This window comes from Taudactylus pleione, unplaced genomic scaffold, assembly GCF_031769625.1.
Source record: "Taudactylus pleione unplaced genomic scaffold, aTauple2 ptg000040l, whole genome shotgun sequence".
NCBI lineage: Eukaryota > Metazoa > Chordata > Amphibia > Anura > Myobatrachidae > Taudactylus > Taudactylus pleione.
In genome coordinates, this window is record NW_028284442.1 from 4506840 (window position 1) to 4534791 (window position 27952).

Here is a 27952-nt window from a genome sequence, read left to right on the forward strand (position 1 = left end):
TGGCCAGATGCAGGAACTTGGCTATTCAGTGCTATTACTTGTGGCTGCAGAGAGAAAGACAGTTCCCAAATGGATGGTCTCCAATGTTACCTCTGATGAAAATGCCCTGTAGGCAGAGAAATGCATCACAATTGTGATTACATGAGTGGAATTGTGATCATAGCTATCCAAGATTGATTTAGCAGCCTGTTTTTCCGACTTTAGCCATCAAAAAGGAGAGCAATGTCATGTTCCAGAAAGGGAGAGAGGGACCATGAGACAACCCAGTTTACATCACTCCAGACAACTAATACACCCAATACCATGCGTTTAGCTCTATTGTGAAATACTTCTAGTAATTTATAAATACAGTTTTGGAGTATCTGCCAATATCTACCAATACTTACAGGTTTACATCTAACTGACGTAGGACAAACTGCTTGGCACTGCGCTAATCTGACATTACTGATTATGTTAGGCCTAACAGTCTGACAGTATGTTTAGAAGCTGTGAGAGTGTTGGTGAGTTACATATCAGTTTTTTTTTATATAGATTAAAGATTAGTTTTACTGGTGATTGTCTATAGTTATAGTTTTAATAAATGTAATCAGTTTTTTAAATGTAGCTGCCTTGTCAGTGCTTATTTACATTTTCTTCCATGTTCGGTGTCCACCTTTATGGTGAGAGCTGCTTATTTCATGAAGCTGGCCAGATGCTATGGGTTTCAAGTGTTTGGTGCCATTGTTCAGGACTGCAGAGAGGGAGGCAAGTCCCCGCATGGAAGGTCTCCAATTCGTGCATGCACAGTAAGTTGTCAGCCTGACAACTTGTGTCCACACCGCCTTTTATTCAGTAAATAGTATTATAAAGTCATCGCTAATTAAAACTACAAGAGGATTGTTAATGTCATAGAGGGGCTATTAACAAGGCAAATACAACTAATTTAAAGCCATTTAGTAGCGAATCTTTAACTAATCACTCAGACATGCAGTTTCCAGTTTACCTTAGAGATACTATTGCTTTTCTGCCCTGAGACTTCTATATCACTATGCAAGCTATAGCAGTGATCAGAAATGCAGTACATATAACTTCCTTCCAGCCACCTACATACAAATTCAGCTATACATTTATACAGTATGAAAGGACAACTTTACTTCTATCAGGAAAGAGTGCATGCAGGTGCAGAGCATACTTAATCTCGTGGCTCTGTAGGGAGAGGCTAAAATGTCACAAATCATATAATTGGCCTAACAACGTAAAAAGCCCGGCCCCACAACCAAAGTGGTCATTTGCATCTCCTTTCCGGGCTTCTCCAAGAGAGGAGAATTAAAAAGTAGGCGAGTATGATGCAGAGTTTCATTTTAGATAACATATAGGGTTAAAGGTAATAGTCTGCGGACTGCAGTCCCATGCAAGACTGCCCAATGCTTTAAAGTAGCAGTCATTTAAAAGACAAAACCAGTTCTATTTTGCCTTCTAAATAACTGCTACTTTAATGCTTCTCATAAACTGTATATTACCACAAATGCGTCTCGAAAACTGTTCTGGGAGTTTGCTGTGATAATATGCAAATGCTAGTATCAGCCCTCCCCTGGTGTAGTGCCTGCGTCTTAGGGCCTGATTCAGACCCACTCGCGAGTGGCTGTCCGCTCGCAAGTGGGTCGATGGTGTGCACTGCACATGCGCACGACGGAGGGAGCTCTGTCGTGCGCATGCGCGAGACGCGACGAGCGAAGGACTTTCCTTCGCTCGTTGTGTCTGATCAAAGGGGGTGTGCTGTCGATGTTGACTGACAGCACGCCCCCTTTGGTGGGCGTGCCGGGGGCGTGCCTCCCAGATGGAGGCGTTCCCAAGGGAACGCCTACCGTCAGAAGCCGGCCCCACTGACATCACTAGTGATGTCAGTGGGAGTGATTTTGGCTCTGATAGAGCCAAAATCACTCCGGGCCTTGCGGTTGAGAAACTCAACCGCAGGCTTCGGCTCGCAGTGGCGATGGTCGCGATGGTCAAGACCATCGCGACCATCAACCTGCACGCTCGTATATGCTGTGGGTGGTGACCCACAGCTATATGAGCGTCTAAGAGGACGCTCCATAATTATGGAGGTGGGCCCTGATTCAGAGCGAGCGCTCTGGTCACAGCGTCCGGCTCTGAATCAGGGCCTTAATGTGCAAGGACGTAGACATCCACTTTCAGTGTCTCTGCATGCTGTAATACCAGTGGTGAGTTTTAAGATGCTGATTGGCTAAAAGACAGACCATTCACAGCTAATCAATGGCCTGTTTCCATGATAGCGGCCGTTGATTGTCTCACAGCCATACAAGTGAAGGAACACACGTGGGTTCCATCACTTTTGGGAGAAAAGCTATTTGTATACACATATCATTATTTTAATATTTCCTTTAGGGGGGGACTATAGTTGCCAGTGGGCCCATAATGCCTAGACTTGTTTGCACTTGTGGTTCTCCAAGTGCCAGCAAGTGGGGCAGGCTTCCTGGGACCTGAAGTCCTACTGTAAAGGACAATATTAGTTTAAATCTAATTTTTACACCCATCAACCCAGCACCCACCGCCTAGAGGGGCGGGGAATAGCCCTGGGCTTCACCCCATGCCTGGAGTATACTCAGGAGGGGAGACCCTTTTATTGGGGGGTCCCACTTCCTGAGGAATCCCCGCCTTAGGCTGACTAGATGGGGCAGTTAATGCTTTGGCTGGGGTGACCCCGTCAAGTGGGCCGCATGGCTATGGCACTACCTGCCTGCTAGTTGAGCCTAGCGCTGGATTTTAAAATACGGGGGACCCCTACACAAATTTATCCCCATATTTTTAGGATCAGGGCTGGCTCAAAGAGCCTGTTGCTGATATGCTTTTGGGGGGCACCCCACATATTTTTTTTTTTAAGTTTTAGCCATTTAATGCCTGTTTCACACTCAGAAGCATGCACAGTTTCACACTGATGTGTGCATGCTTCTGCTAAACACGCTGCTCATGAGGTAGTCTATTTCAAACTACTATTTTGTGCAAAATTTGCTCTATTTACGATCATGACATGATTCTTGGTAAATGCCAGTCTTGTATTCCTGTCTATGGAAAATACTTGCAAGTTTGTCACCAGTGTTTGCCTTTAGTAAATCTCTGTGTTTGAAAAATAGGGCAAACACGCCCAGGGATGTCGAGAGGAAGGCAGGTACTAATTACCAGGGCCTGGTGGGGAGCCCGGCAACGGTGTCGTCCCCCCCTCTTAAATCACATCAGACCAGCGCACACTGCAATGTGCTGAGCAGCAGCAGCAACAGTCTCCTATGCCTGTGGGGGGGAGCGATCATGTTGATCATGCCTCCTGGCTTTGTGCTGAGCTGAGGGGCGCACAGCGCCCCCGCTTGCGCCGCTACGCTGCACTGCAAAAGTCTTTTTTTAAATTTTACAGTAAGTGGGTGTAGCCATGCCTCCTGCAATATCGCCAAGCCTGGGTGGCATCTTCACCAAACATGTATCTTAATAAATTTGCTCCTTATTTTCAATGCCTTGACAACCTAATCTTGTATTGGTGGTAAATAAAATATTATCACCCATTGCAATTAATTGCGACTCTTCTGGACTAGTGCATTTGTAAAATGAATGCATTAATGTCATAGAGGGGGAAATACTGAGGCAAATACATTCATAATAATTTAATATCTAATTTAAATAATCATTCCCAAGCACAGTTTCCAGCAAAACATGTTCAATAAATTGTATCCAATAATATTAAATATGAAATATTAGTCCAAAAGTAAATGTACAGAGAGAACCACAATTTCCTGCTGCATTTTACCATAAAGCCAGGTGTTAATGTCACACAATTGAGTATGATAAAGAATCAAAAAGAAGGGAAGAAGTGGCAGACCGGACAGCTTTATCCTTGGCCCGATCTGAACTCAATAAATTATTGAATGAAGAGGTGAAAAGAGATTTTAGTTTATGTAAAAATCATTTTTTCATTGGGACAATAAACTTACTGGCAAGGGCCTTGCGGGCTCAGCCAGCGGTATCTTTTAGGATGAGACTGGTAGAGATTGTAGATTGATCCCCGATATTGCCTCAGCATTTCATTCTTACTATTCGAAGCTGTATGGCCTTTCGTCCTTGGGCTCTCCCTCAGAGGTTGCTGCTTTTCAGGAGACTGTATCTAATTATCTCTGAAAGGTTAGTTTCCCCTCTCTCTCTGACGAGGACAGGTAGTGGTTGCACAGCCCATTCACGTTGAAGGAATTGGAAAAAGCTCTAAAAAACACCCCTACTGGTAAGAGCCCGGGTCCTGATGGTTATACGGTTTCATATTACAAAATGTTTGAAACCACTCTTTTACCCAAGATGTTATTGGCTTTTAACTCTGTATCTGTTAAGATAGGTTTTTCATCCCAGTCCCTTGAATCCCATGTTGTGGTTATCAATAAGGATGGTAAGAACCCAGTCTTGTGCTCCAGCTATAGGCCTATCTCCTTACTGAACACAGATATTAAACTATTTGCCAAGCTTATTGCAAACAGACTTAAAATTCTTCTTCCTGTATTAGTTCATTCAGACCAGGTTGGTTTTTCCCGGGCCAGGTGGCACGAGACAACACCACCAAGGTGATTGACCTGATGCATCTTGCTGTTTTATCCCCAGCTCTTCTGTTATCCACTGATGCAGAGAACGCCTTTGACAGAATAAATTGGCTGTTCATGAGGAGTTTGTTGGCACACATGGGGTTGGGTCCTGCCTTCTTGCATAGAATACTGGCTTTATATTCCACACCTACGACACGTATTAAGATAAACGGTGCCCTTTCCGACCCAGTGCGGATTTTTAATGGCACTAGACAGGGATGTCTCCTATCCCTCATTAATTTTGTATTGTGTATGGAGGCATTGTTTGCCGATGACCTTCTGGCTGTCCTTACCAATCCCTCTATTTCTGTAGCTAATTTAGTTTTGAGTTCTTGGACTTTGGTGCTGTCTCAAAATAAACTGCTCTAAATATACAGCAGTTAACCTTACACACACATCCCCATACACAGTGGAGGAAGGTTTACATGCCTCTTTCCCCTTCTCCTGGCATCCCTCAAAACTTAAATATTTGGAGATTTGGTTGAACTATGACCTATCCAGGTTGTATTCAGATAACTTTCTACCTCTTTTGACAAAGATCAGAAGTGAACTTCAGGACTGGCGTCAGGGTACTTTCTCATGGATGGGTAATCAAAATGAATATACTTCCTGAAATACTTTATCTGCTCCAGACCCTCCCAATTTATGTCCTCAAGAGCTGGTTTCTGAACATTCACCGCTTGGTGAGATACTTTGTGTGGGGTGGCAGACGGCCTCACTTAAGACATGATGTTCTCTTCAGATGTAGACACTTGGGGGGGGGTTCAATTGCCCTATTTCTTTACTTACTATGAGTCAGTGGCCTTCAGTAGAGTCCTCGAAAGGATCTGACCAGATTCTGACAGACAGTGGGTGAGGCTTGAGAGACACAGTCTACCAGCATGCCTTGGACTGACAGCATGGTTACAGACCCTTCCCTTTGTTACCTACCCCACTGTAGGCCCAACTCTTACTCTGTGGAAATTACTAAGGAAAAGACCATGTGTTTCCTCCACAATCTCTCCTATGACCCCACTTTTTCATAATCTGGAATTCCTCCCAGGGGTGATTTTCTCCACCTATCGACTTTGGATACAGGTTGGGGTGATGTGTTGGTCAGCTGGTGTCCTCATATGGTGTGCTTTCTTTTAGCCAAGTACAGGAGATTTGGGATCTACCGGCCTCTGAGATTTTGAGATATCTCCCTATTCAACATTTTTTGTCTAGTAAATCGATCAGAGAGGCTGCCCATAGACTCACGACTCCTTTTGAATCGATGTGTCAGTATGAATCCCGTCCCCAAAATGTTCTCTCTTCTGGATATAAATTACTTATTGAAGACACATTTTCCACATTGCCACATTTCACAGCTGATTGGGAAAGGGATCTGGGTATACAATTAGACACTAAAGATTGGGACAAGATCTTTCAGACCACTATGTCCTGCTCGGTTAGCTATTCAGTAGTGGAGACTCAATTTAAAGTGTTGGCCCGCTGATACAGATGCCCCCCAGTTCTTGCTGAAATGTACCTTGGTACTTCCGCTTTGTTTTGGAGATGTTAGCTGTTAGCTCCCTTCTCCATATATGGTGGGAATCTTTATCTAAAGAGATTTTAGGCCAGGACGTTAGCTCAGAACCTGATTTTTGGCTCCTTATTAAGATAGAGGGCCCTGTGTCTTTGTATAAAAAATCGATTATGAAGCAACTCAACAGTGCTGCCAAGGCTGTAATTCCAGTCCACTGGAGATCTCTGAACCCACCAACCATAGCAGAGTGGTTCTCCAGATTTGGTTTCTATATGTCAAAGGACAATCTTATGATGTCTGACACTACTAGATATAGAGAGTTCAGTGATATATAGGGACCTTGGTTTCTGTTTAAAAATTTTCCCTCCTATTCGGGGCATATTAGTGGAACTTGTTGACTCACCTCATATTTTAATAAAAACATTTTTAGGATATTATCTCAGGTGGTTCCCCTCTCACCCCCCCCTCCACTCTTTCTCCCTTCTCACTCTCAGTTTATGTTCTGTTACAGGCTTTGTAGTATATATATTTTATTTTTTTTATCTGTGATTTATTTTATGTTGTACGATAATTTAATTTTGTGAAATACTGTGGATGTGTTGTATTTTTTATTGCTTTAAATAAAAACCTTTAATCCAAAAAAAAGGAGGGAAGAATATTAGGAGAAAAATATAAAAAGTAATCCAAAATAGATCAAATGTATGGCATATAAAGATAATGACTTGGATATAGCTTGGCTAGAATGAAACACTAATCCAGCAATAGATGAAATGGGAGTGATTTATTGTAAATTAAAATTACAAAAAATAGTATGCACTTGCAGTTTATTCAAACAAGACACATATTAGGATTTAAGGCAGTCCTGAACCAGCTAAAAGACAGGAAAGCCGGTCTACACTTGTACTCTTCAACACTTCGAAGTTAGACTTCTTCATCAAGCATTAGTGTGCATGAGTGCATAATACTGACACCTGACTTGTGACTTTTATACTTGATTACATATAATTACTCAGACTTCTGCAGGAAGGGTGTTGACGCAATAAAATCCATTAAAACAACTTATTTAATTAGAAATAATGTTAAAAACAAATTAAGTTCATTTAAAGTGTTTGAAGTAATTGTAGAGATGTTGAATTGCTTAATTATGTCTAGGAAAAGACATTTCTAGCAAGGCTCAGAGAAACCCTGAAAGTTTATACATTTCAGCCTTTAATATGAGAATTTTGAAAACAATATTTTTTAAAAATAGTAGATCTTATAATAAAGCAGTTAAAAGCAATTCTAATACTTGACACAATGAAAGGGATATACTTAAGTAGATGAGTGCACTAATTGTCAACAAATGAGATGGCTACATTATATATATAGGTATGTGATATATCAGTCTAAACTGGAATCTTTATGAAATGGCTGATAGATGTAATGAAAACCATATGCAGTAGAAATAAACAGACTAATGCAGCCCATACATCAAAATCAAGGAGCACAAATCTGCATTGTGTCAATGATAGTGTTAAAAAATCTGCAATATTCAACTTGTTAGAAATCCTCAACTCGCTGACTCTGATCATTTATGAGTCAGAATCGTTGAGTCGAGGATTTCTAACATATTGGGTTTTGCTGATCAATGGAGAATAAAGGATTGGGGAATCAGGTTTCCTGATGTATGGACCCCTTCAGTTCTGTAGAGAACCATCAATCACAGAGTAAATAAATGCAGAAATTGCTGAACTCACTGAGGGGGCCCATACATCAAGCATCTATTGGGACAGTTCCCCATTCTGCCGATTACTGGGTCGGGTGATCTGCAAAATCGAACATGTTGGACAATCTCGATTCACAGATTGTAAATCAAAAATGATCGGACTCTTACAACAATAATAATAATAATCTAGTTTGCCAATCCTCTGAGAAATCAACAATCATCGGATTCCACCGATCAATGGTTCGGATCTGCATTTGGGAATTGGGGATTTGCCCTTTAGATTTATGGGCTGCTACAGATGCCTGCCAGTGAATGACAGTATAGCACCAGATCTCCAAAATAAATAATGAGCAAATATGATTAATATACAGCCATGCACCATGAAGCAAATCAATTAAGAATATATGGAATTCACATGGCAGACACCTGCTGGTGGATGTATGGTCCTCAGACTGTCTCTCAAGTTACTGAGCGATAGCGTAGCAGCTAGGTTCTGCAATAGATTGTTGAATCAGTTATCTTACAATAAATGGTGCCAGACTGTATATTGTGATCATAGGGATCACTGTACACAAGTGCAGTGTTATCCCAGAAACAGTGACACAAGTCCAATTTGGAAGAATATAACCACATTAAATGATAGTTAATAGCCGGTAAGGTAATGATCATCCACAAAGTCCAACAAAAAGGCTGAAATCAAAGACAATTTCATCTGAAAAAAATATATTTGAGAGTGTCCATTCTAGTCTCAGAAGGCAAGCTATACCCTACGTACTAATTAGCAATTAGAGTCACTTGTTCTGCACTAATAGATTATCCAGTCCTCAAGTTAAAAAAAAACATAGATCCTTCTATTATTTTCTATTATAATAACATAACAAATGTATATACAGGCATATATATTTTTATATATAGATTTTTATTCAGTTCAACTCTTTTTAAAGAGCATACAGTAATTGACAATCACATTGCTGCTCAACTGCATTCCCTTACTAACTAATGAATCCACATTGCAAATCCCTAATGCATTCCCACATAGTGGTAGTTATTATGGCTTATTTTAAAGAAATAATATACCTCTTTCTCAATACAAAAACAAGAGTGTGTAATACACATAATACAAACACCATAATAAATTAGTGTCTAATTGCATGAAATTATTAAGATCTAGAAATGTGCGTCAGACCATTTGCTGGTTTTGGTTCTAATTCATCATCTGGATTTTATTTGTCAAAATGCTGTCTTTGGTTTTGGATTTTTTTCAAAAATTTTCTAAAATCACATAATTTGGGCATTTTTTTTGTTCCTAGAGTATTATTAACCTCAATAACATTAATTTCCACTCATTTCCACTCAATTTTAACCACCTCACAGCTCACAATATTGTTCACCAATATAGGCCAAAGGCTGGCTGGCTACACCAGTGATTACCAACCTCGGTCCTCACGGCGCACTAATACCCCTTTCACACAGAAAATGATAGTACCGGCTAAAGCACTTTTACCCGGTATTTTGCAGATAAACACATGTTTTTTTTCTGTTTAAAAGAGTCAACCCGGGTCGAAAATACCAGGGTTGGAGACCAGGCATTTTCGAAAGTCTTTAATCAGGAAGCCCACACTACATTTAAATGCCGGGTAAGAGCTAGCATATTTCACACATTCTGTGTGAAAGTGGTATAACAGTTCTGGTTTTATTGATACCCATGCTTGAGCACAGATGGTTAAATCAAAACAACTGCAATACTAATTAAGTCACCTATGGCTATTCTTAAAATCTGGACTGTTAGCAGGGCCGTAGAGAGCTGGCCCGGGTCTAGGGGAAAAGGGGCATGTTCTAATTGTGGGAGGCGTGGCTACATCCCCTTAGGAAAAAAAAAAGAAACCTTTTGTGGTGCTGCGCGCTGGTGAAGGGAGCACTGTGAGCCCCCAGCCCGGCACAAATCCAGGGGGGCCACATTCAGTGTGATCGCTCCCCCACATGTAGCAGCAAGCTCTGAGCAGTCTCCCACTGTAGCCCAGCAAATAGCAGTGCATGCTGGGCTGCTATCAGGTAAGAAGGGGGGGCATGTTGGACCCTGGTACCCGACAGGTCCCTCCAGAAAGCCTGGGCCCAGTTAATTAGTACCCGCTTCTCCCCCTTTCAGCTACAGCGCGGGTCAGACACAGTGGAGATTACAGTGCAGGTCAGATACAGTGTGGGTTAAAGTGCAGGTCAAATACAGTGCAGTCGGATATAGTGCAGGTTGGATACATCAATGGTGCACTTACTGTGACAGAGGATTCCTGCGTTATTCTCAGTCCGAGGGTGTTGGCAGTGCTGGGGTGCCAGTGATGTCAGCAGTGTGTAGGTGGCAGCAGTGTCCTCAGTGCGGTAGTGCTTGCAATGTCAGCAGTGCAAGAGTGCCGGTAGTGTTCTCAGCGTGGGGGTGCCAGTAGTGTCGGCAGTGCAGGAGTGCCGGCTGTGCAAAGTTGCCAGCAATGTCAGCACTGTGGGTGGGATGGTGTAGCAGTATCAAATTTCCCTGTTTCTTTTTAGGACTACCACTAATAGATGAATGCAGGGGTGTTTCTAGAGAGGAGGGGGCCCGTATGCAGCTCCGACACGGGCCCCGTCCTCTCTGTCCAGCGGCTGGCAGCGCATTGAGCTGTGCTTGGCCAGCGCCGGAGTTACAGATTCTGGGCACTAGAGTGCACCCAGAGTCTATAGAGTATGTGCAGGTCACCAGGAAAATGGCTGCGGCGGCCATTTTCCCTGTACTGCGCATGCGCAAACGATGGGAAGATGGCCACGGTGGCCATTTTCCAGTCGTTTTTACAGCACCGGTCCCCCGCTATGACGTGGGACTCCGGAGAGGTAAGTAATACTATGGGTGCAGGGTATGCGGTGCGGGGCCCCCCTGGACTCAGGGGCCCGTGTGCCCCACACACCCTGCACCCATTATAGATACGCCCCTGGATGAATGACAATTACTTGGAAATGGAATAGATGTCTGCCACAGCAGCTATAATGAACTCATAGCATGAATGGTTCACAGATGCATGATTAGCTTTAACCACTTAACTGACTATTTTTTTTCCAAAAACCGCTCAGAAATTGTCGTTTTTTTTAATGACTGAATTAGGTCAAGAATATCTTTTTAAGACTTATCCAACACAATTTTATAAAAAAAATATTTTTTTTAAACACCGTACACCATAAAAATAGCATTTTTTATGGTATACTGTAATGATGGCCAATAACAGCTGTACCATTGGCTGATGGCTGATGGGTTCAACCATCAATAGAAACCATCTATTATTTGAGGCCACAGCCACCAATGTTTCATTAACATCGATTTGCAAACCATCGATATTCGGTGGCCATCCCTTGTATAATGTATAATATACCATCCCTAATCGGAGGCCCCGTATCAAGTCTTGATCGTACAGGGCCGCCATAATAAAAATAAAATGTCCTATAACATCAATGTTAAAAAATAAATACAACCGGAATATTTTGGATATGACGTGACCTGGTGTCATGACGTCACTGTGTCACTGTCCAATGACTGCCGGTGTGGGAGTGGCTTTGCAGCCATTCTTTCAACAGCTACTTCTCTTTTACAGCGGACGCAACTGGACCCTCCCACACCCTTGCCGGACCCCTTTGCACCCCACCGCAGATACTGCTGGGCCCCCGCACCCTATAATGGATGCCGCTGAACCTCCGCAAAGCAAGTCGAACCCCGACACCCCCCGCCAGACCCCTGCCTACACTGCTGGACCACCAGGTTTTCTAGATACTCTAGAAAAAATCCCATATCCAAAATGCTCCTGTTCCCGAGCATTTCGGATATGGGAAACTCTCTACCTGTACATATACATATATGTGTTTATATATGTATACATGTTTATATATATAGAGAGAGAGAGAGAGAGAGAAGGGCGCTGTCGGTCATAGCGGGTTTCACGCATACGCACGACGGCGCCGGCGCCGTCGTGCGCATGCTCTGTGGGGGGCCATCGACCCGGTCCGAGCGCATCGGCGCTAATGACTGGGTCTGAATGACCCCCTGAGAACTTCCGGGTCACAGTTCAATTGTGCATCTGGGTCACATTTCAAAAGCTCCAAAGTGGCACATATCTTTATGGGGGGCGCCTAATATCTAAACGTTCACCATAGGTAATGTCCATGAAAACTTATGGCAATGTCCATAAAAACTTTTGTTTAGTTTAGACCATCTGGTTTGGAATAATCATATGCCTCTGCCCTTACATATGTATACTTCCGCCAGGCTTATTACGTCATGTCCGGTCACGTGTCCCGCTCTGGGATAGGCTAACATGCTCGTCCTGCCTTTCATCAATCCTCCGTCATATCCGGTCATGTGCCTCGACTCCGAACATCATAGCGCCGCCGTACTCCAACTTGCATGCTTCCGTCAGACGTCCATGATGCGCGATCACGTGCACCGCTCCACACCTCCTCCGGATATCCATCTGTGTTATGCGGTTCATTCCCTGCACATCCGCCAGCACCTGTGAGAAGAGTGGCTAACTTCCGCCCTTAGTCGCTGTCATTACTAGCCATCGATTCTGGTACCTTTCAATAATAATGGGGCAGATCTAATAATAAATAGAAGCAATAATAAATTATGCTGATCAAGATACTTAAGCATGGAGCTGTCCACCAATAATCACATTATCCTTGGTACAAAACATCATATTGTGTAATTAGATACTATATATATCAGCCATGAAAAAGATCAATTATGTATGCAAGTATGAAAGGAATGTTGTTGATAAAAAACAATAATTGATGTTGCTAGGTACAACTAATAAATGCCTAACATAGAAGATAAAAATCAAACAAAAAACATAAATGATAAATAAGTAAATGATGAATAAGTAAATGATAATGGGTATAATTCAGACTGGAAACAGTTAATAGTTCTGTCCCTTCTTTAAGTTAGGAGGAGATAGGGGACTACTAATGATTAGGTCAAAAGTACATGTTGAAGTTACAAGAAAAGGCTCATGTTGTTTGGATTCACATGGGGTTTAGATTCCAAATTGTATTTAAAAAACAATGTTCCTTTCCAAGAATAAAAGTTTCTGAATGATTATTGCATATTGCAAATAGTCCTCTCTCTTTTCTCATCTTTTCCATTTCTGCATGAGACTGAATTTCCATCTTCAGGTAAAGGCCTTCATGGGCTGGTTCAAGGATAGCCTAGAAACTGATTAACTACAATACCCGGTATTTGCAGGAGGTCCCCCATCCCAGTACTAACCAGGCCCAGTTGTGTATAGCTTCCAAGATCAGACGAGATTGGGCACACACACACTGGTATGGTAGTAGATATTCACAAGGCTCCTCACCATTAAATCACCACTTGGATTTGATAGTAGTCAAATGAAGGAAAGGGTAAATCTACCACACCTGGTATTCTTGGGCACCCATCAAAAATGGGAAATTATGTTTTTTGTTTTATTTTTATCTTCTATGTTAGGCATCTATTAGTTGTACCTAGCGACATCAATTACTGTTTTTTATCAACAACATTCCTTTCATACTTGCATACATAATTGATCTTTTTCATGGCTGATATATATAGTATCTAATTACACAATATGATGTTTTGTACCAAGGATAATGTGATTATTGGTGGACAGCTCCATGCTTAAGTATCTTGATCAGCATAATTTATTATTGCTTCTATTTATTTTTAGATCCGCCCCATTATTATTGAAAGGTACCAAAATCGATGGCTAGTAATGACAGCGACTAAGGGCGGAAGTTAGCCACTCTTCTCACAGGTGCTGGCGGATGTGCAGGGAATGAACCGCATAACACAGATGGATATCCGGAGGAGGTGTGGAGCGGTGCACGTGATCGCGCATCATGGACGTCTGACGGAAGCACGCAAGTTGGAGTACAGCGGCACTATGATGTTCGGAGTTGAGGCACATGACCGGATATGATGGAGGATTGATGAAAGGCAGGACGAGCATGTTAGCCTATCCCAGAGTGGGACACGTAACCGGACATGACGTAATAAAGCTGGCGGAAGTATACATATGTAAGGGCAGAGGCATATGATTATTCCAAACTGGATGGTCTAAACTAAACAAAAGTATTTATGGACATTGCCATAAGTTTTCATGGACATTACCTATGGTGAACGTTTAGATATTAGGCGCCCCCATAAAGATATGTGCCACTTTGGAGCTTTTGAAATGTGACTCGGATGCACAATTGAACTGTGACCCGGAAGTTCTCTGTCCCTAGTAGAAGGTGGAAAAGGGGTATAAATAGGTGACCACCATTCCTTAACCTTCATCCCCAGGAAGAAGTCAACGGACGAAACGCGTTGGAATTTTATCGCTTTTATCTTGTTATACTCTATTAAATTTGCATTTTAAATGATATTAGCTGTCTTTTATCACTTCACTGGTCTATGCTGCTAAAGGTATTTTTATTGCACTAAGCACTTTAAGATTTTATGTTTTAATTTATATGTGTTCAGGTTGATGATAAGCACATTGGCACGTAGCACTTTACATATATCACTATGTATCAATAGCAGGTTGATCGCCCATAGTCAATAACCCCCCTTCTCTATTTACAAGGTAGTGTACTCACCAACACTACAAACTATTGACAAAAGGAGCAGACGCCCGAGGTTAACGCCCTTGGGTTTACTTGCATTGTGTTCCACTATTTTATATCACACCAGTGTTCTATTGATTGGTTTAGGTACTGGCACCGAGTTTATAAATTATCCATATATATATATAAATATATATATATGTGTGTTTTTGTGGCACAAGGGAACCCACACAATATTAGGAGGTGTATGGATGATCGGTGTTCCCCCTTTCTTCCCATGTCCCTCTGTTCTTCCCCATATTCCTCCCTTCTCCCCTTTTTTTTCCTCTTCTCTTCTGTCTCCCCGTTATTTCTCTCTCCCCCTGTTCTTCCCCTTGTTAATTCCATCTCCACCTGTTCTTCCCCCTTTCTTCCTATCCCCCCCAAGTTGGTCCCACTTATTTTCTAGGGAAATTAAAATGTGTGGGGCTACTGCAGGGGTTCAGAAAATGCTCCACAAGAGAGGTGAGTGGGATGCTGTGGTGCCAGTTTGGGACCTCATCCTTTGTTTGAAGGAGAGGTGGGTAGTGTCATTCGGGACCTTGGTCTCTGGTGTGAGGGGGTGGTGGTACTCTCCTATTGTCTCTTGCCAGTAAAAAACTGTTGGCATCCAGCGTTGTACTGGGCAGGGTAAGATGTTTGCCTCCTTGCTCTGTCTCAGGTGTGCAGCAGCCTTACTCCTTGTGTTACTGGTCTGGCTATTTCCTACCATTAAGACCTTACCACAAAGCCACAGCTGTATCACTCCACAAGTGTATACAAAAACATCTCTAACAGACACTGCTCACAGAAAAGCAGCACATAACTGACAGACATACACATTTCAGGAAAAGCCAAAATTACTACATAACTCAAAAGACCTGACAAGTCCTCACCAAAGAACTTGGACAGGACTTACCTGGGCAGCCACTTCAGAATCTAACACAGCAAATAATGAGTAGACATGCCAGCCTGGATCCTGAAGAAGCGTTAGGCACTTCCTGTCAGCACAATTCACTGTTTGACACATGTATTTTTTCCAAAATTAACCATTTTTAAACTGACATTAATCATGAATGTTCAACAGCATGCCTTCCAATAGTTTTATCATGACCAAATAGCAAAACTATGGCAGTGCATGCTGGGATGTTTAGTTCTACAACAGCTGGGGGCCATTTATTGCCCACCCCTGGTTTAAACAGCCTTTTTTGAATGTTCAACTGTTTTATTCACTTACACCGTTATTCAGTTAAATACTTATCTCCTATTCTGTATCTGTGTCACCCTATGTCATCTCCATGTAGAACAATTTTTTCACAGCAGGGCCCATTTTATAAGATAGATATACCACTCATGGGTGTGTGGTCACACTCTGTTATACGCATGCCTTAGGTGGTTGAACGCACTCGGCTTTTGTTACAACACACTCCAAGGCGTGCATATATCAAAGGATGACCGCACCAAGGCGTGCTTATATCAGGGTGCAAACACCCCAAGGCATGCTTATATCAAAGTGTGACCGCCCCAAGGCCTACATATATCAAAGTGTGACCGCCCCAAGGTGTGCTTATATCAGAGTGTCACTGACCCAAGTAGTGCTTATATCAGAGTGCCACTGACCCAAAGAGTGCTTATATCAGAGTGCAAATGCCCCAAGGCATGCTTATATCAAAGTGTGACCACCCCAAGGCATGCTTATATCAGAGCAAGACCGCATACCCAAGAGTGGTATATCTATTACATATATATTGTAATAATAGTCATGTGCAGCCCTCTCCCTGCCTTAACTATTCTGGTCTGTTTTGAAAAAGATAACTGTGAAAAAGCAAGAAAGAGTGATAATGTTCCATTTTCCTGCATAGACCTCTATATGTTTAAATTGTGTTTTTAACCATTAAATCAGTATGATCTTTTAAAAAAATCTGGTCATGTCGATGGCCTCATGGTTATTTCCTACGCCAAGTTCCTCCATCGGCCAATAGACTTACTCGTTTTCTACACTATTTTATTTGTTTTTAAATGATAGGTTGTCTAAGGTTTGGATTTGTCAATGATTGAGTTTTTGGATGGGTCAAAGTGCTATAAAATCTCCACATAAATACACAGCAACATATTGCAATGCAATTATTTAACATCAAAACATTTGATGGGGAGAAGCAAATTAAATTTACAATCAACCTCACTATACTTCAAAATGTTCAGAAAGGTCAAGTCACACATTAATATAACAGTTTTCCAAAGTCATTGACCATAATGTTAAAAATGAATCAGTTACTGTATCAACAGTCAGTCTCTGAACTGTACGTATTTTGTTTTATGATTGCTGCTGCAGAGAATGAGATATAATGTTTCGCTATTTACATTTTATTTGTACTAATAAAAGACAATAAATGTAATAAGCATGTATTAATTCAAAACTAACATTGTTTACTAAATGAGTGCCAAAACTGAATTGCCAATTTTAACTCATTTTTAAAGTATTGTTTTTTAACAATATTGTTAATGCCTTGGCTTATACTTTTATTAGTTGAAAGGCATCCAGAATGACTGTTGTTTTAGTGAATGTCGGCATTTCATTGTAATTGTGTAATGAATTCAGCTTTTAAAAATACACAGTGCAAGATCTAAGTATCAGATATAAAGTTGACTGTAAAAGCGACATTTAGTGTATTGTTTATTAGCTGACAGGTAAAACAAATGTGGAATTTTACAATGTGACTTTTAGCATGAAAGGCCTACTACAGCTCTGTTATTTAAATTTTTTAAATAAGTTACTATTTGGCACATAGCACAATGGTTCTACAAAAAAAAGCAAAATATGGATAATTCCACTGTTATATTCTAATATTCTGACCAGGATATATAAATAGGTTATTAAATGTTTTTGAAAAATTTGCTTTGAAAAAAAGACAAGTATTGTAGAATATCCCTCAGCTCCACACTGTTTTGTAATTGAATAACTTTTTTTATTATTTTCTAATTGTTAATTTGCTTGTCACTCTTGACTATTTTATCTATAAATCTTCATGGTGGGGGAGCATTTGCATTTTGTAAACATGCCTATCATTAGATAACACGTGGTCCACTATTATTTTAGTATTATTTCTCAGTTATATTTTTCATATCTCCATTTTCAATATTTCGCTTGTTTTAATGTTTGGGCAAGGTGGTTATCATGATGTTTTAAATAATGTACTCTACACACAACTATGGGCATGATTCAGCAGTGCACTGCTGAACGCAGATTCCCGATTATCGTGAATCTGCGTGTGCGCAGGACTCATTTTACGAGTGTGCAGAATGGGTCCTGCTCAATCACACGCATGCCCTTGATGCATTAAAGGGGTGGTGCAGGGACGGGGTCCCACCCCATTTTCCGGGAGTGGCCAGCCCAGAAAGTCTTACTCAGCTGTCTGGCCGCCCGGTGCTGTCCACCATCGCGACTACCGACCACCAATGGTCGCGATGGTGAACCCAGCCTGCGACCTCCATTGCAGTGCTGGGAATGCAAATTCAGCAGGGGGTGTCATAAACCTCCTGCTGCATTTGCATTATTGCAAGGATCGCAATTGCAAAGATGCCTGAGTGCATATTTTGCAATTGCCTGCGTGCAGCTTTGCAATTGCGATCCTTGCTGAATCAGGCCCTATGTTAAACTAATAGGCTCAGATAAGCTCCCAAATCCAAAAAGCAGGCTCAAGATTCCAACCTACTAAGGCGGCAGCAAATCCAAGTTACCAGCATTGCTGGCTAAGAGAAATTACTTATTTGTACCTCCAGCTTCCTACAGCTACCTGGCAATGTGCACTTTCAGATATCTAAAAACTTGAAAATATTCCCATTACTCACAAGCATACTGATGATAAAATCTAACTAATAAAAGCTAGATTACAGTTTTAATTTACTTATTTACAGTTTTATTTTAGGGGGTGGGGGTGGAGGTTAATTACTGTATTATTATTTGTATTGTGTAGGTGTAAAAGTAAAACACAATAGTACATTGAGAAAAGTTGCTGTAGATTATGACAGATTTAAAATTGAATACAAAAAAGTGTTTTAGTGTTTTTGTGTTTTAGTATTAGTGTTTTAGTATTGATTTTTAATTTATAAAAGACATTTAAATAATATAATATACATTAAAGTAGACACAGTATATGGAAATCCTATCATACATGAAGCAAATGATGTGGTACAAAATATGTTATTCGTCATTTGCTATAATAAATAAGCGCCTACATGATTTTGTTTGGTAATGCATCAAAAATCCCAATTAGACCTTTGCTCTTTTTAGAAATCAAAATCAATCATGGAAAATCATATAGATAATGTTATGCCCCTACAATTTGAAAATTGTCCATACGATTCAGATTGTGTGACCCTAAAATAAATAAAAATAAATACTACTTTTACAGAGAAACTCTCTTATAAGGATGATATACAGTACACACATATACATATATTTACCACAAGGCAGCACTCCGTAGTAAAGAAAACACGAGTCGTCGGTGCTTAAACTGCAACATTTCAGCGCTTTAATCTGTGCTTTTGTCAAGCCAAAAATAAGTTGACTTGACAAAAGCGCGGATTAAAGCGCTGAAATGTTGCAGTTTAAGCACTAACGACTTGTGTTTTCTTTACTACGGAGTGCTGCCTTGTGATAATTATGTACAGATTGTCTCGTCTATGAGGCAGACTGTGGACGGCACCCGGTTGTTACTATCTGCATCTCACGAGTGCCGGATCATGGATGTATATGTCAGGGTTCAGCCTAGGCCGTCTCTCACCTCCGTGCCGGCTTCCCCTGACTTCCCGTGCGGTCAGACGCTTGATGCGGAGGTTGGTGATGTTCTGAGTATTCTGCCTTAGGCGCTCACGGACTTCCATGGTCGGGCCTGTGTCTTGGGGATTGTGGTTTCTGGCATGGGCACTGCCATGACAGTCTTTTCTCATGTGACAATGCTTCCAACCAATGGTAGTATGATCTGGGTCAGCTGACGCTGTCCTCCTGTCAACTGCTACCCCTGGGTATACAGCCGGCCCCAATACACCAGGAAGTTGCCTGTACAACGATTGTCCTTCCTAGTGTTACTAGTTTAGTGCTCATTCCAAGTTCCCCTGAGATTTCCTTTGTGTTCTATCTAGTGCATTTGACCATCTCTGCCGGAGTGCCACTCTGTGCCTCTTTTCAGTACAACAGTGCGATATCCCACCTCGGCCTGTGTGTAACTCTGAACTACCATCTGTGCCAGAGAACCAACTCTGTGCTATCCTCAGTGCAACAGTGCATATAACATCTCAAGCCTGTGTGCAAACTAGCATCTCCTCCAAGAGCACCAGTGCATTTAACACCTCAGCCGGTGTGCAAACCAGCATTTCCTCATGGAGCAGCAGTGTGTTTACCATCTCAGCCTGTGCACAATCTAGTGTCTCCTCCCGGAGCACTAGTGCATTTACTACCTCAGCCTGTGCGCAAAGCAGCATCTCTTCCCGGAGCTACAGTGTGTCCTTTCCCCTGTGCCAGTACTTCATATCAAGGACTCATCTATTAGCATAACTAGTGCGCCTACATACTTCTACCAGTGGGTACCTCAAGTTAGTTGTGTCTCCTAGGAGACATATTCCTCGAGCCACCATCTGTGTAATTCTCCATTCCTTTGGGGCTTGGATACCATATCAAAGGACCACGACCTGCCTGCTGGTTGCAGCAAAACCCATATCTCGCTTAGTAGGGGTCACTGGTGAACACCTCCTGGCAGGTTAGACTCTGCACCTTTGGTAGGGTTTTGCTAACATCCAAGTCCTGTGGATGAGGAGATCATACATTCAGGCACCTCGCCTCCTCTTCCTTCCTCAACCTCAGACCTCAGCTTCCAAAACCCCAGTGGCAAGCGTGAAAGTTTGTACAGGCCCAATGGAAGCCTCAGGATCCCAGGGTATGGGGGCACTACAAGATCTCACATCTCGTATGGAAAATCAGGAGGCAGCACAACACCAAGTGGCTCGGTACCTACAGTAGCTTTCAGGACAATTAGTATCTATCCAGACTACTCTGGCATTGATACTTCCCACTTCGGTGGCTGCAGCTCCTGTAATCCTTCTGGTTCAATCACAGGGGACTACATCTCTAAAGTCTCGTCTCCAGTTGGCAACTCCTGAACAGTTTGATGGTTACCCTCGACGGTGTCGTGGATTTGTTAACCAATGCGAGATCCAGTTTGAGTGCCTACCCCAGAATTTCCCTACTTTCTGGTCAAAGGTGATATATGTGATTTCCCTTTTAACCGGAGCTGCATTGGACTGTGTTTCTCCACTATGGGAGCGAGCATATCCTTTGGTATCTAATTATGACGACTTTATCTTGGCATTTAAAAGAATTTTTGATGAGCCAGGTCACTCCACCTCTGCGTCTTCGGATCTACTTCGGGTTCGGCAAGGTACTCGTACAGTTGGACAGTACGTGGTCCAGTTTCAGACCCTCTCATTGGAACTTAAATGGAAGGAGGAGGCTCTTAAAGCTGCATTTCTCCATGGACTATCCGAAAGGATGAAGGATGAACTGGCTTCTCGGGATTTACCTGCCACCTTCGCTGATGTTTTCTCCTTATGTATTAAAATTGACCTCCGCCATAGGGAGCGATGGGCTATTAGAGGGCGAGGAGAACGCCTTCAGGATCAGTCATCACTAACTGGTCGGTTCTCGACTCCTTCTGCCAGCGGAGATGAACTGATGCAGGTTAACAAATCCAGGTTGACCACGGCTGAATGCAACCAATGCTTTCAGAATAAGCTCTGTTTGTATTGTGCCACACCAGAACATGTGCTTAAAAATTGTCCTTTCCTTGCGGGAAATGAGAGACCCTCACTGAAGTTGGGAGCATTCAGTTGGGGGTTGTATCTGAAACTTTAGTTCAAAATATGAACATTCCAGTTAGCCCATTACCCAACAAATTATTACTCTCTGGAGTAGATGACAATACCATTTTAGGAGAATCCAATTCTTTCACGTCTCACCCAATTTTTTGTTCTCCCAAAAACCCCATGATTTAGTCTTTGGACTACCCTGTTTGAGTCAACATAGTCCTACTTTCAACTGGACCGGTATGTCGATTTTGTCCTCTGGACCAAACTGTTTTCATGGCTGTCTATCTCAAGTCATTCCTGTACATAGCCAATCAGTCTTGGTCAGTCCAGCTGTCAAAACCCCTATACCAGAGAGTCTGGAATGATCCTCTGATGCCCACCTACCTAGAGCTTACTGTGACTTTGCAGATGTGTTCTGCGAACAGGCGGCAAACAAACTACCCCCACATCATTCCTGGGACTGTGGTATAGAATTGCTTCCTGGGAAGACACCTCCTCGAGGTCAGGTTTACCCTCTTTCTGTTCCCGAAACATTCCAGTTAGCCCATTACCCAACAAATTATTACTCTCTGGAGTAGATGACAATACCATTTTAGGAGAATCCAATTCTTTCACGTCTCACCCAATTTTTTGTTCTCCCAAAAACCCCATGATTTAGTCTTTGGACTACCCTGTTTGAGTCAACATAGTCCTACTTTCAACTGGACCGGTATGTCGATTTTGTCCTCTGGACCAAACTGTTTTCATGGCTGTCTATCTCAAGTAATTCCTGTACATAGCCAATCAGTCTTGGTCAGTCCAGCTGTCAAAACCCCTATACCAGAGAGTCTGGAATGATCCTCTGATGCCCACCTACCTAGAGCTTACTGTGACTTTGCAGATGTGTTCTGCGAACAGGCGGCAAACAAACTACCCCCACATCATTCCTGGGACTGTGGTATAGAATTGCTTCCTGGGAAGACACCTCCTCGAGGTCAGGTTTACCCTCTTTCTGTTCCCGAAACAGCCGCCATGGCCGAATATATTAAATAAAATTTGGCCAAAGGGTTCATTCGACCATCCATGTCACCCGCCGGTGCGTGTTTATTCTTTGTGGGCAAGAAGGATGGGGGCCTCAGACCCTGCATTGACTATCAAATTAATGTCAAGAATAGGTATCCGTTGCCACTCATATCTGAACTTTTTGATAAGGTCTGTGGTGCTCATATCTTAACAAAGTTAGATCTCCGCAGAGCCTACCAATCTAAATTGCATCAAAGAGGGGGATGAATGGAAAATTGCATTCAATATGAGAGATGGTCATTTTGAGTACCTCGTGATGCCTTTTGGGTTGAGTAATGCTCCAGCAGAATTCCAAGGATATGTAAACAAGATCTTTCAAGATATCTACAGATTCGTAGTTGTCTATTTGGATGATATTTTAATATTTTCTGAAAACCTGCAAACTCATCATCTCCATGTGCGGGAGGTCTTATCTCGTCTTCGGAGTCACAGTCTTTTTGGGAAACTCTCCAAATGTCTCTTTGAAACAACCCTCAGTGCCATTTTTAGGTCATATCATCTCTGGTAACTCTATTCAGATGGATTCCGACAAACTCAAAGCCATTTCCAAATGGCCTCAGCCATGTTCACTAAAATCCACTCAGAGTTTCCTAGGGTTTGCAAATTACTACAGAAGATTCATTCCAAATTTCTCCACATTGGTTTCACCAATTATTGCCTTCACAAAAAAAGGGGCTAACCCATCTCGTTGGTCTGCCCGGCTGTACAAGCCTTTCAAAAATTAAAATCAGTATTTTCTACAGCACCAATCCTCCGCCAGCCGCAGTTGGATAAACCATTTACTGTAGAATTTGATGCCTCTTCAGTTGGGGTAGGAGCGGTACTGTCCCAGATTTCTGAAGATGGGAAAACCCATCCCTGTGGGTTCTTCTCATGAAAATTTTCTCCTGCGGAGAAGAATTATGCCATTGGTGACCAGGAGTTACTGGCAATTCACTTGGCACTGGAGGAATGGCGGCATCTCCTGGAAGGAGCCAAATTTCTGGTCACTATTATTACAGACCATAAAAATTTAATATATCTCCAGGCGGCTGATCGTTTGAATGCCAGACAGGCTCGCTGGTCTCTTTTTTTTTTCCAGATTTGACCATAAGCTCAAGTTCTGTCATGGCATTTTTAATAAAAAATCTGACGCACTGTCTCGCTCATTTATATGTTCACAAGAGGAAGAGGATCAGCGTCAACTTCATCCAATCCTGGACCCCATTGTATTTGCTCCTATTCAAGTTCTGTCCCCACCATCTGGAAACATTTTTGTAGCTCTTCATTTACGGAAGAAACTTCTAACATGGGCTCATGCATCTCTTTTTGCTGGGCACTCTGGAATTCTTAAAACCTACAAGTTTCTCCAGTGTACTTACTGGTGGCCCACTATGAAAGAAGACATCCGGAGTTTTGTTTTGGCCTGTGTAAAGTGTGCTCAACATAAAGTGTCTCATAAGAAGGCTGTTGGTCTATTACACCCTTTACCAATACCAGTCGCTCCTTGGACTCATATCTCCATGGACTTTATCTCAGAGTTACCCAGATCCAAGAGGCATAACACTGTGTGGGTGGTGGTGGACCGCTTCCCAAAATGGCTCATTTTATACCACTGGTGGGTTTTCCGTCTGCTCCTCAGTTGGCGAAGATCTTTATTCGAGATATTTTCAGGCTACATGGTCACCCGAAGGAAATAGTTTGTGACTGAGGTGTTCAATTTGTAACCAAATTTTGGAGAGCATTATGCAGTACCTGTGGAATCAAATTAAAATTTTCTTCAGCCTACCACCCTCAAACAAATGGTCAAACTGAAAGGATGAACCAGGAGTTGGAGACCTTCATTAGACTTTTTGTTTCATCTTCCCAGGATGACTGGGTGGATCTTTTACCATGGGCAGAGTTTTCACATAATTACATATACCATTCTTCTTCCAAATCAGCGCCATTCTTTACTGTCTTCAGTAGACATCCTCGGATTCCAGATTTTCAAGATTTACCGGCAGTAGAGATACCGGCGGTAACCAATCTGGTAGAATCTTTTTCAAGTCTTTGGAAGACAATCCATTGTTCTTTGAAACAAACTTAAGAAATTACAAGAAATTTGCGGATAGAAGACACCTTGCAGTTCCACTGCTGAGAGTTGGAGACAAAGTGTGGTTGTCTTCCAGGAACATCCGGTTGAGGGTACCTAGCATGAAATTTGCTCCACACTTCATTGGCCCTTACTGTATCCTCAAAATTCTTAATCCAGTGGTATATAAATTAGAACTTCCTTCACAAATGAAGATATTCAATGCTTTACATGTGTCTCTTCTATGACCTGTGATTCTCAATTGATTTCAACATTCTTCTCCAAGATTGCCTCAAGTGCCTCAAGGAGTCATCTATCAGCATAACAAGTGCTCCTACACACTTCTACCAGTGGGTACCTCAAGTACCAATTCCTTGTGTAGTTGTGTCTCCTAGGGAGACATATTCCTCGGGCCACCGTCTGTGTAATTCTCCATTCTGTCAGGGCTTGGATACCATATCAAAGGACTGCGACCTGCCTGCTGGGTGCAGCAAAACCCATATCCCGATTGGTAGGAGTCACTGGTGAACACCGGTGGCAAACATGACAGTATATTTATATATATATATATATATATATATGGACAAAGAAAAAGTATATCACTGTGCGCAATGGAGTTAGTCCAATGATAACATGGAAGTGTGTCCTCTCGTTTTCATATGTGTCACAGTTTGCAGCAGCCGTTTGATAGATCCTCCTCCTCAGGAGTATATGGACAAATTTCTGGTCAAAGAAGCAAGAAACGGATGCGCACCACAGTGAGTAAAATATAGTTAGTATTTAATCAAAGTGCATAAAAGACTTACACATAAAATTAGGGTAATCCAGTAATCATGATCACCATCAGCGATGGGCTATCGTGTACAGTAGGTGCAGTCACTACCACCGCTTATAGTTAGCGGTGTAACACAAGGTCCCAGCTCCAGATCAAGTTCATAGGACTCCACTTCCCATCAATGCCATCACCAGTGACCACTCCAAACGCGTTTCGTCTTTTCGACTTCATCACTGACGAAGTCGGAAGGACGAAACGCGTTTGGGCGTGGTTGCAGTCACTACCGCCGCTAACTATAAGCGGCGGTAGTGACTGCACCTTGCCGCTGTACATGAGAGCCCACTGGTTTCAGCCTCATTCACCAAAAGTCAAATATAGCACTAAGTAGAAACCACAGGGGAAAGTCACATCACCACCATCAAATTGCAAAGGAATAATCACCTATTTTATAATGATATAGAGACTGCTAGACCTTTATATACCAATCTTTTATTATTTAGAAAGTATGTCCCAAATTATTGATGATGCCATTGTTTTTCCTGTTTTCATGGATTTATGTGTGTTACCCACTAAAGGAGACCTAATATATTTCTTCCCAAAAGTACTTTGCCTCTTAGCTACTGTCCTGGTGGCATCAGTATGGGACATCAGTAAAATGTCCTCCTTGCTTCCACGTTCTACATATAATATTCTTATTTGTCTGCATAGACCAACAATATTTGACCTCGATGCTGTTAGCAACTGTCATTTATGTAAAATAGGACTTCGTGCTATGGGAACCCCCATCTTTGATGGGTTCCACCACAACCACCACCCTATGGGCCAATGCCATTTATATAACTATTATTTTACTGTTTATACAATTGATTCTGTAAAATCTTCATTATTTTAGCTAAAAATGTTTTATTTTACAGTCCTATTTTATTTGTCTTAACTTTACTCTTCATTCATGATTATATGATTTAGTATGTGTTATGCTTTGTTAAAGTTTAAGTACAACACAATGATAGAAACAATGAAATCCCTCCACGTTCTAACATCCAGCTGAATACAATTACCTTAAGGTTATCTCAGCTGAAAATAAAATAAATGTGAGTGTCTAAACTGTTCACACAAACCTGCTGCCTAAAGAAAATCACTATGTAGGTAGCTTGTTGTTTCTTTTCATCATTTACTTCATATTACATTTTCTGCATCCAGGTCATTAAATATCAACAGAGAGAACTAGTCAAATTGGTACTTTGCCAGGACTGTAAAATGTACATGATCAAAGGGCAAGCATTAAAAGCTGCTGGAGATTTCCTTTTGAAATCTCTCTCACTCTCCTTGGCAAACCAAGGACACCTCACATTAAGACAGCATGTTCATATTTAGCCAATAGAAATAGTATTTTTACAGCAAGATGTTTTTTTTTCCTTTTTTAGAAATATAAAGAGGTGCACTTAACCTTCTAAATAAAAAAAATATTTTATTAAAGCTGAAATGCTCTTTGATTTCATGACATTGTCTGTGTCATTTAGTTTTGTTTAACTGTCTGTGATCTTCAGCATTTGTACATCACCCATCTGTGAAATGACACATCTTGAACTGTTTTTGTGTTGACAGATGTACATTTTCTATTGAAGACAAAGCTAGTAATGGCTCTTTTCAATATTTATTCTGCAGATATTTGTGTGGGCCACAATGGATCTGTACAGACAAGTGTCGATAATATTTCTTCCAATGCCTTCAAAATCTCACTATGTATTCAGTTTGAGGGATTTCTCCCGAGTTATACAGGTAACAAATTCATTCATTTAAGCTACCCAAAATGAACTAATAATTTATATTATTTTAGTATTCTTTGCCATCCACTCTACTCTTATAAGAGAAGCTAAGGTATCTCCTAAAGACACTAGATCTGCTAGTGGTCTGAAGAGTAAATCAGGAGGCTTCAGAATGCTGACCCAGTCTAACTTTTCCTTCACAGCTGTAACTAATGAAACCATATTAGTATTTACACTACTGCTGATTCTTCTACAGTTGATGACTTATACACTTCAACATCATGCAAGTTACTATTAATAAAACATTTTGGGAGTTTGTTTAATTAAAGCCCATATTATGTACTCCACTCATCCTGTGCTGAGCAGTGACAATGTGTGGGGTCACTGACTGATATGTAATGTTAGGACTGAATGGGATATATGCTTCTCCTGGATTGACTGAAGAACAGAGAACCATGGAAGACCAGCAAGGATCAGCATGCCTGTACCCTCCTCTGCTGCCAGAAGTGTGGATTATGTGTCTGCCAAAAGGAGAGTAACTGTAAAATGGCAGCACTATAAGAAAAGCGGTATATGTACTGGATTAGACATCCCTGGTTTATTTTATCCTTGTGTGTTTTGTCTATATTTCTTTTGTAAAATATGCTCCAGTTACCTGTAGTGTGGAGTTTGTTAACCCTTTCCTTAAAAGTGCCATAAGCTTGGTTATGTGATTACCTTCACCAACTCTCTTTATATTATGTCATTATTACCCATAGGCATAATGTGTGATGTTATCCTGACAGGGAGGGGTGGATGATTTCTCCTGATGCTTTCTCTATGCTGCTGGGGCAGCCATTAAGTATCTGTGGAGCAATTTTTCACCTTCTAGGACCTTTCCTTGTAGATGTGACTTGTCAGACCACAGAGGTTGCATGTCTCTCAGGCACAAACAGAAGTTTTCCCAGGCATATACTGTAACAAGCAAATGTGGAGCTCACAGTAGAAATGGCCGTTGACCA

General features: G+C 41.7%; 1 protein-coding gene and 1 pseudogene across 1 annotated transcript in view; one reads left to right on the forward strand and one right to left on the reverse strand.

The window, feature by feature from the left end:
• The window catches only part of LOC148538322 (dynein axonemal heavy chain 3-like), a 1025530-nt gene that overhangs the window by 570860 nt on the left and 426718 nt on the right, over nucleotides 1-27952 (forward strand). Inside the window, exon 30 of the mRNA XM_088455384.1 lies at nucleotides 26851-26964. Within this exon, the coding sequence (XP_088311510.1) occupies nucleotides 26851-26964 (114 nt within the window). The remainder of the gene's footprint in view (nucleotides 1-26850; nucleotides 26965-27952) is intronic.
• On the reverse strand, nucleotides 13049-13167 carry LOC148538323 (5S ribosomal RNA; annotated as a pseudogene).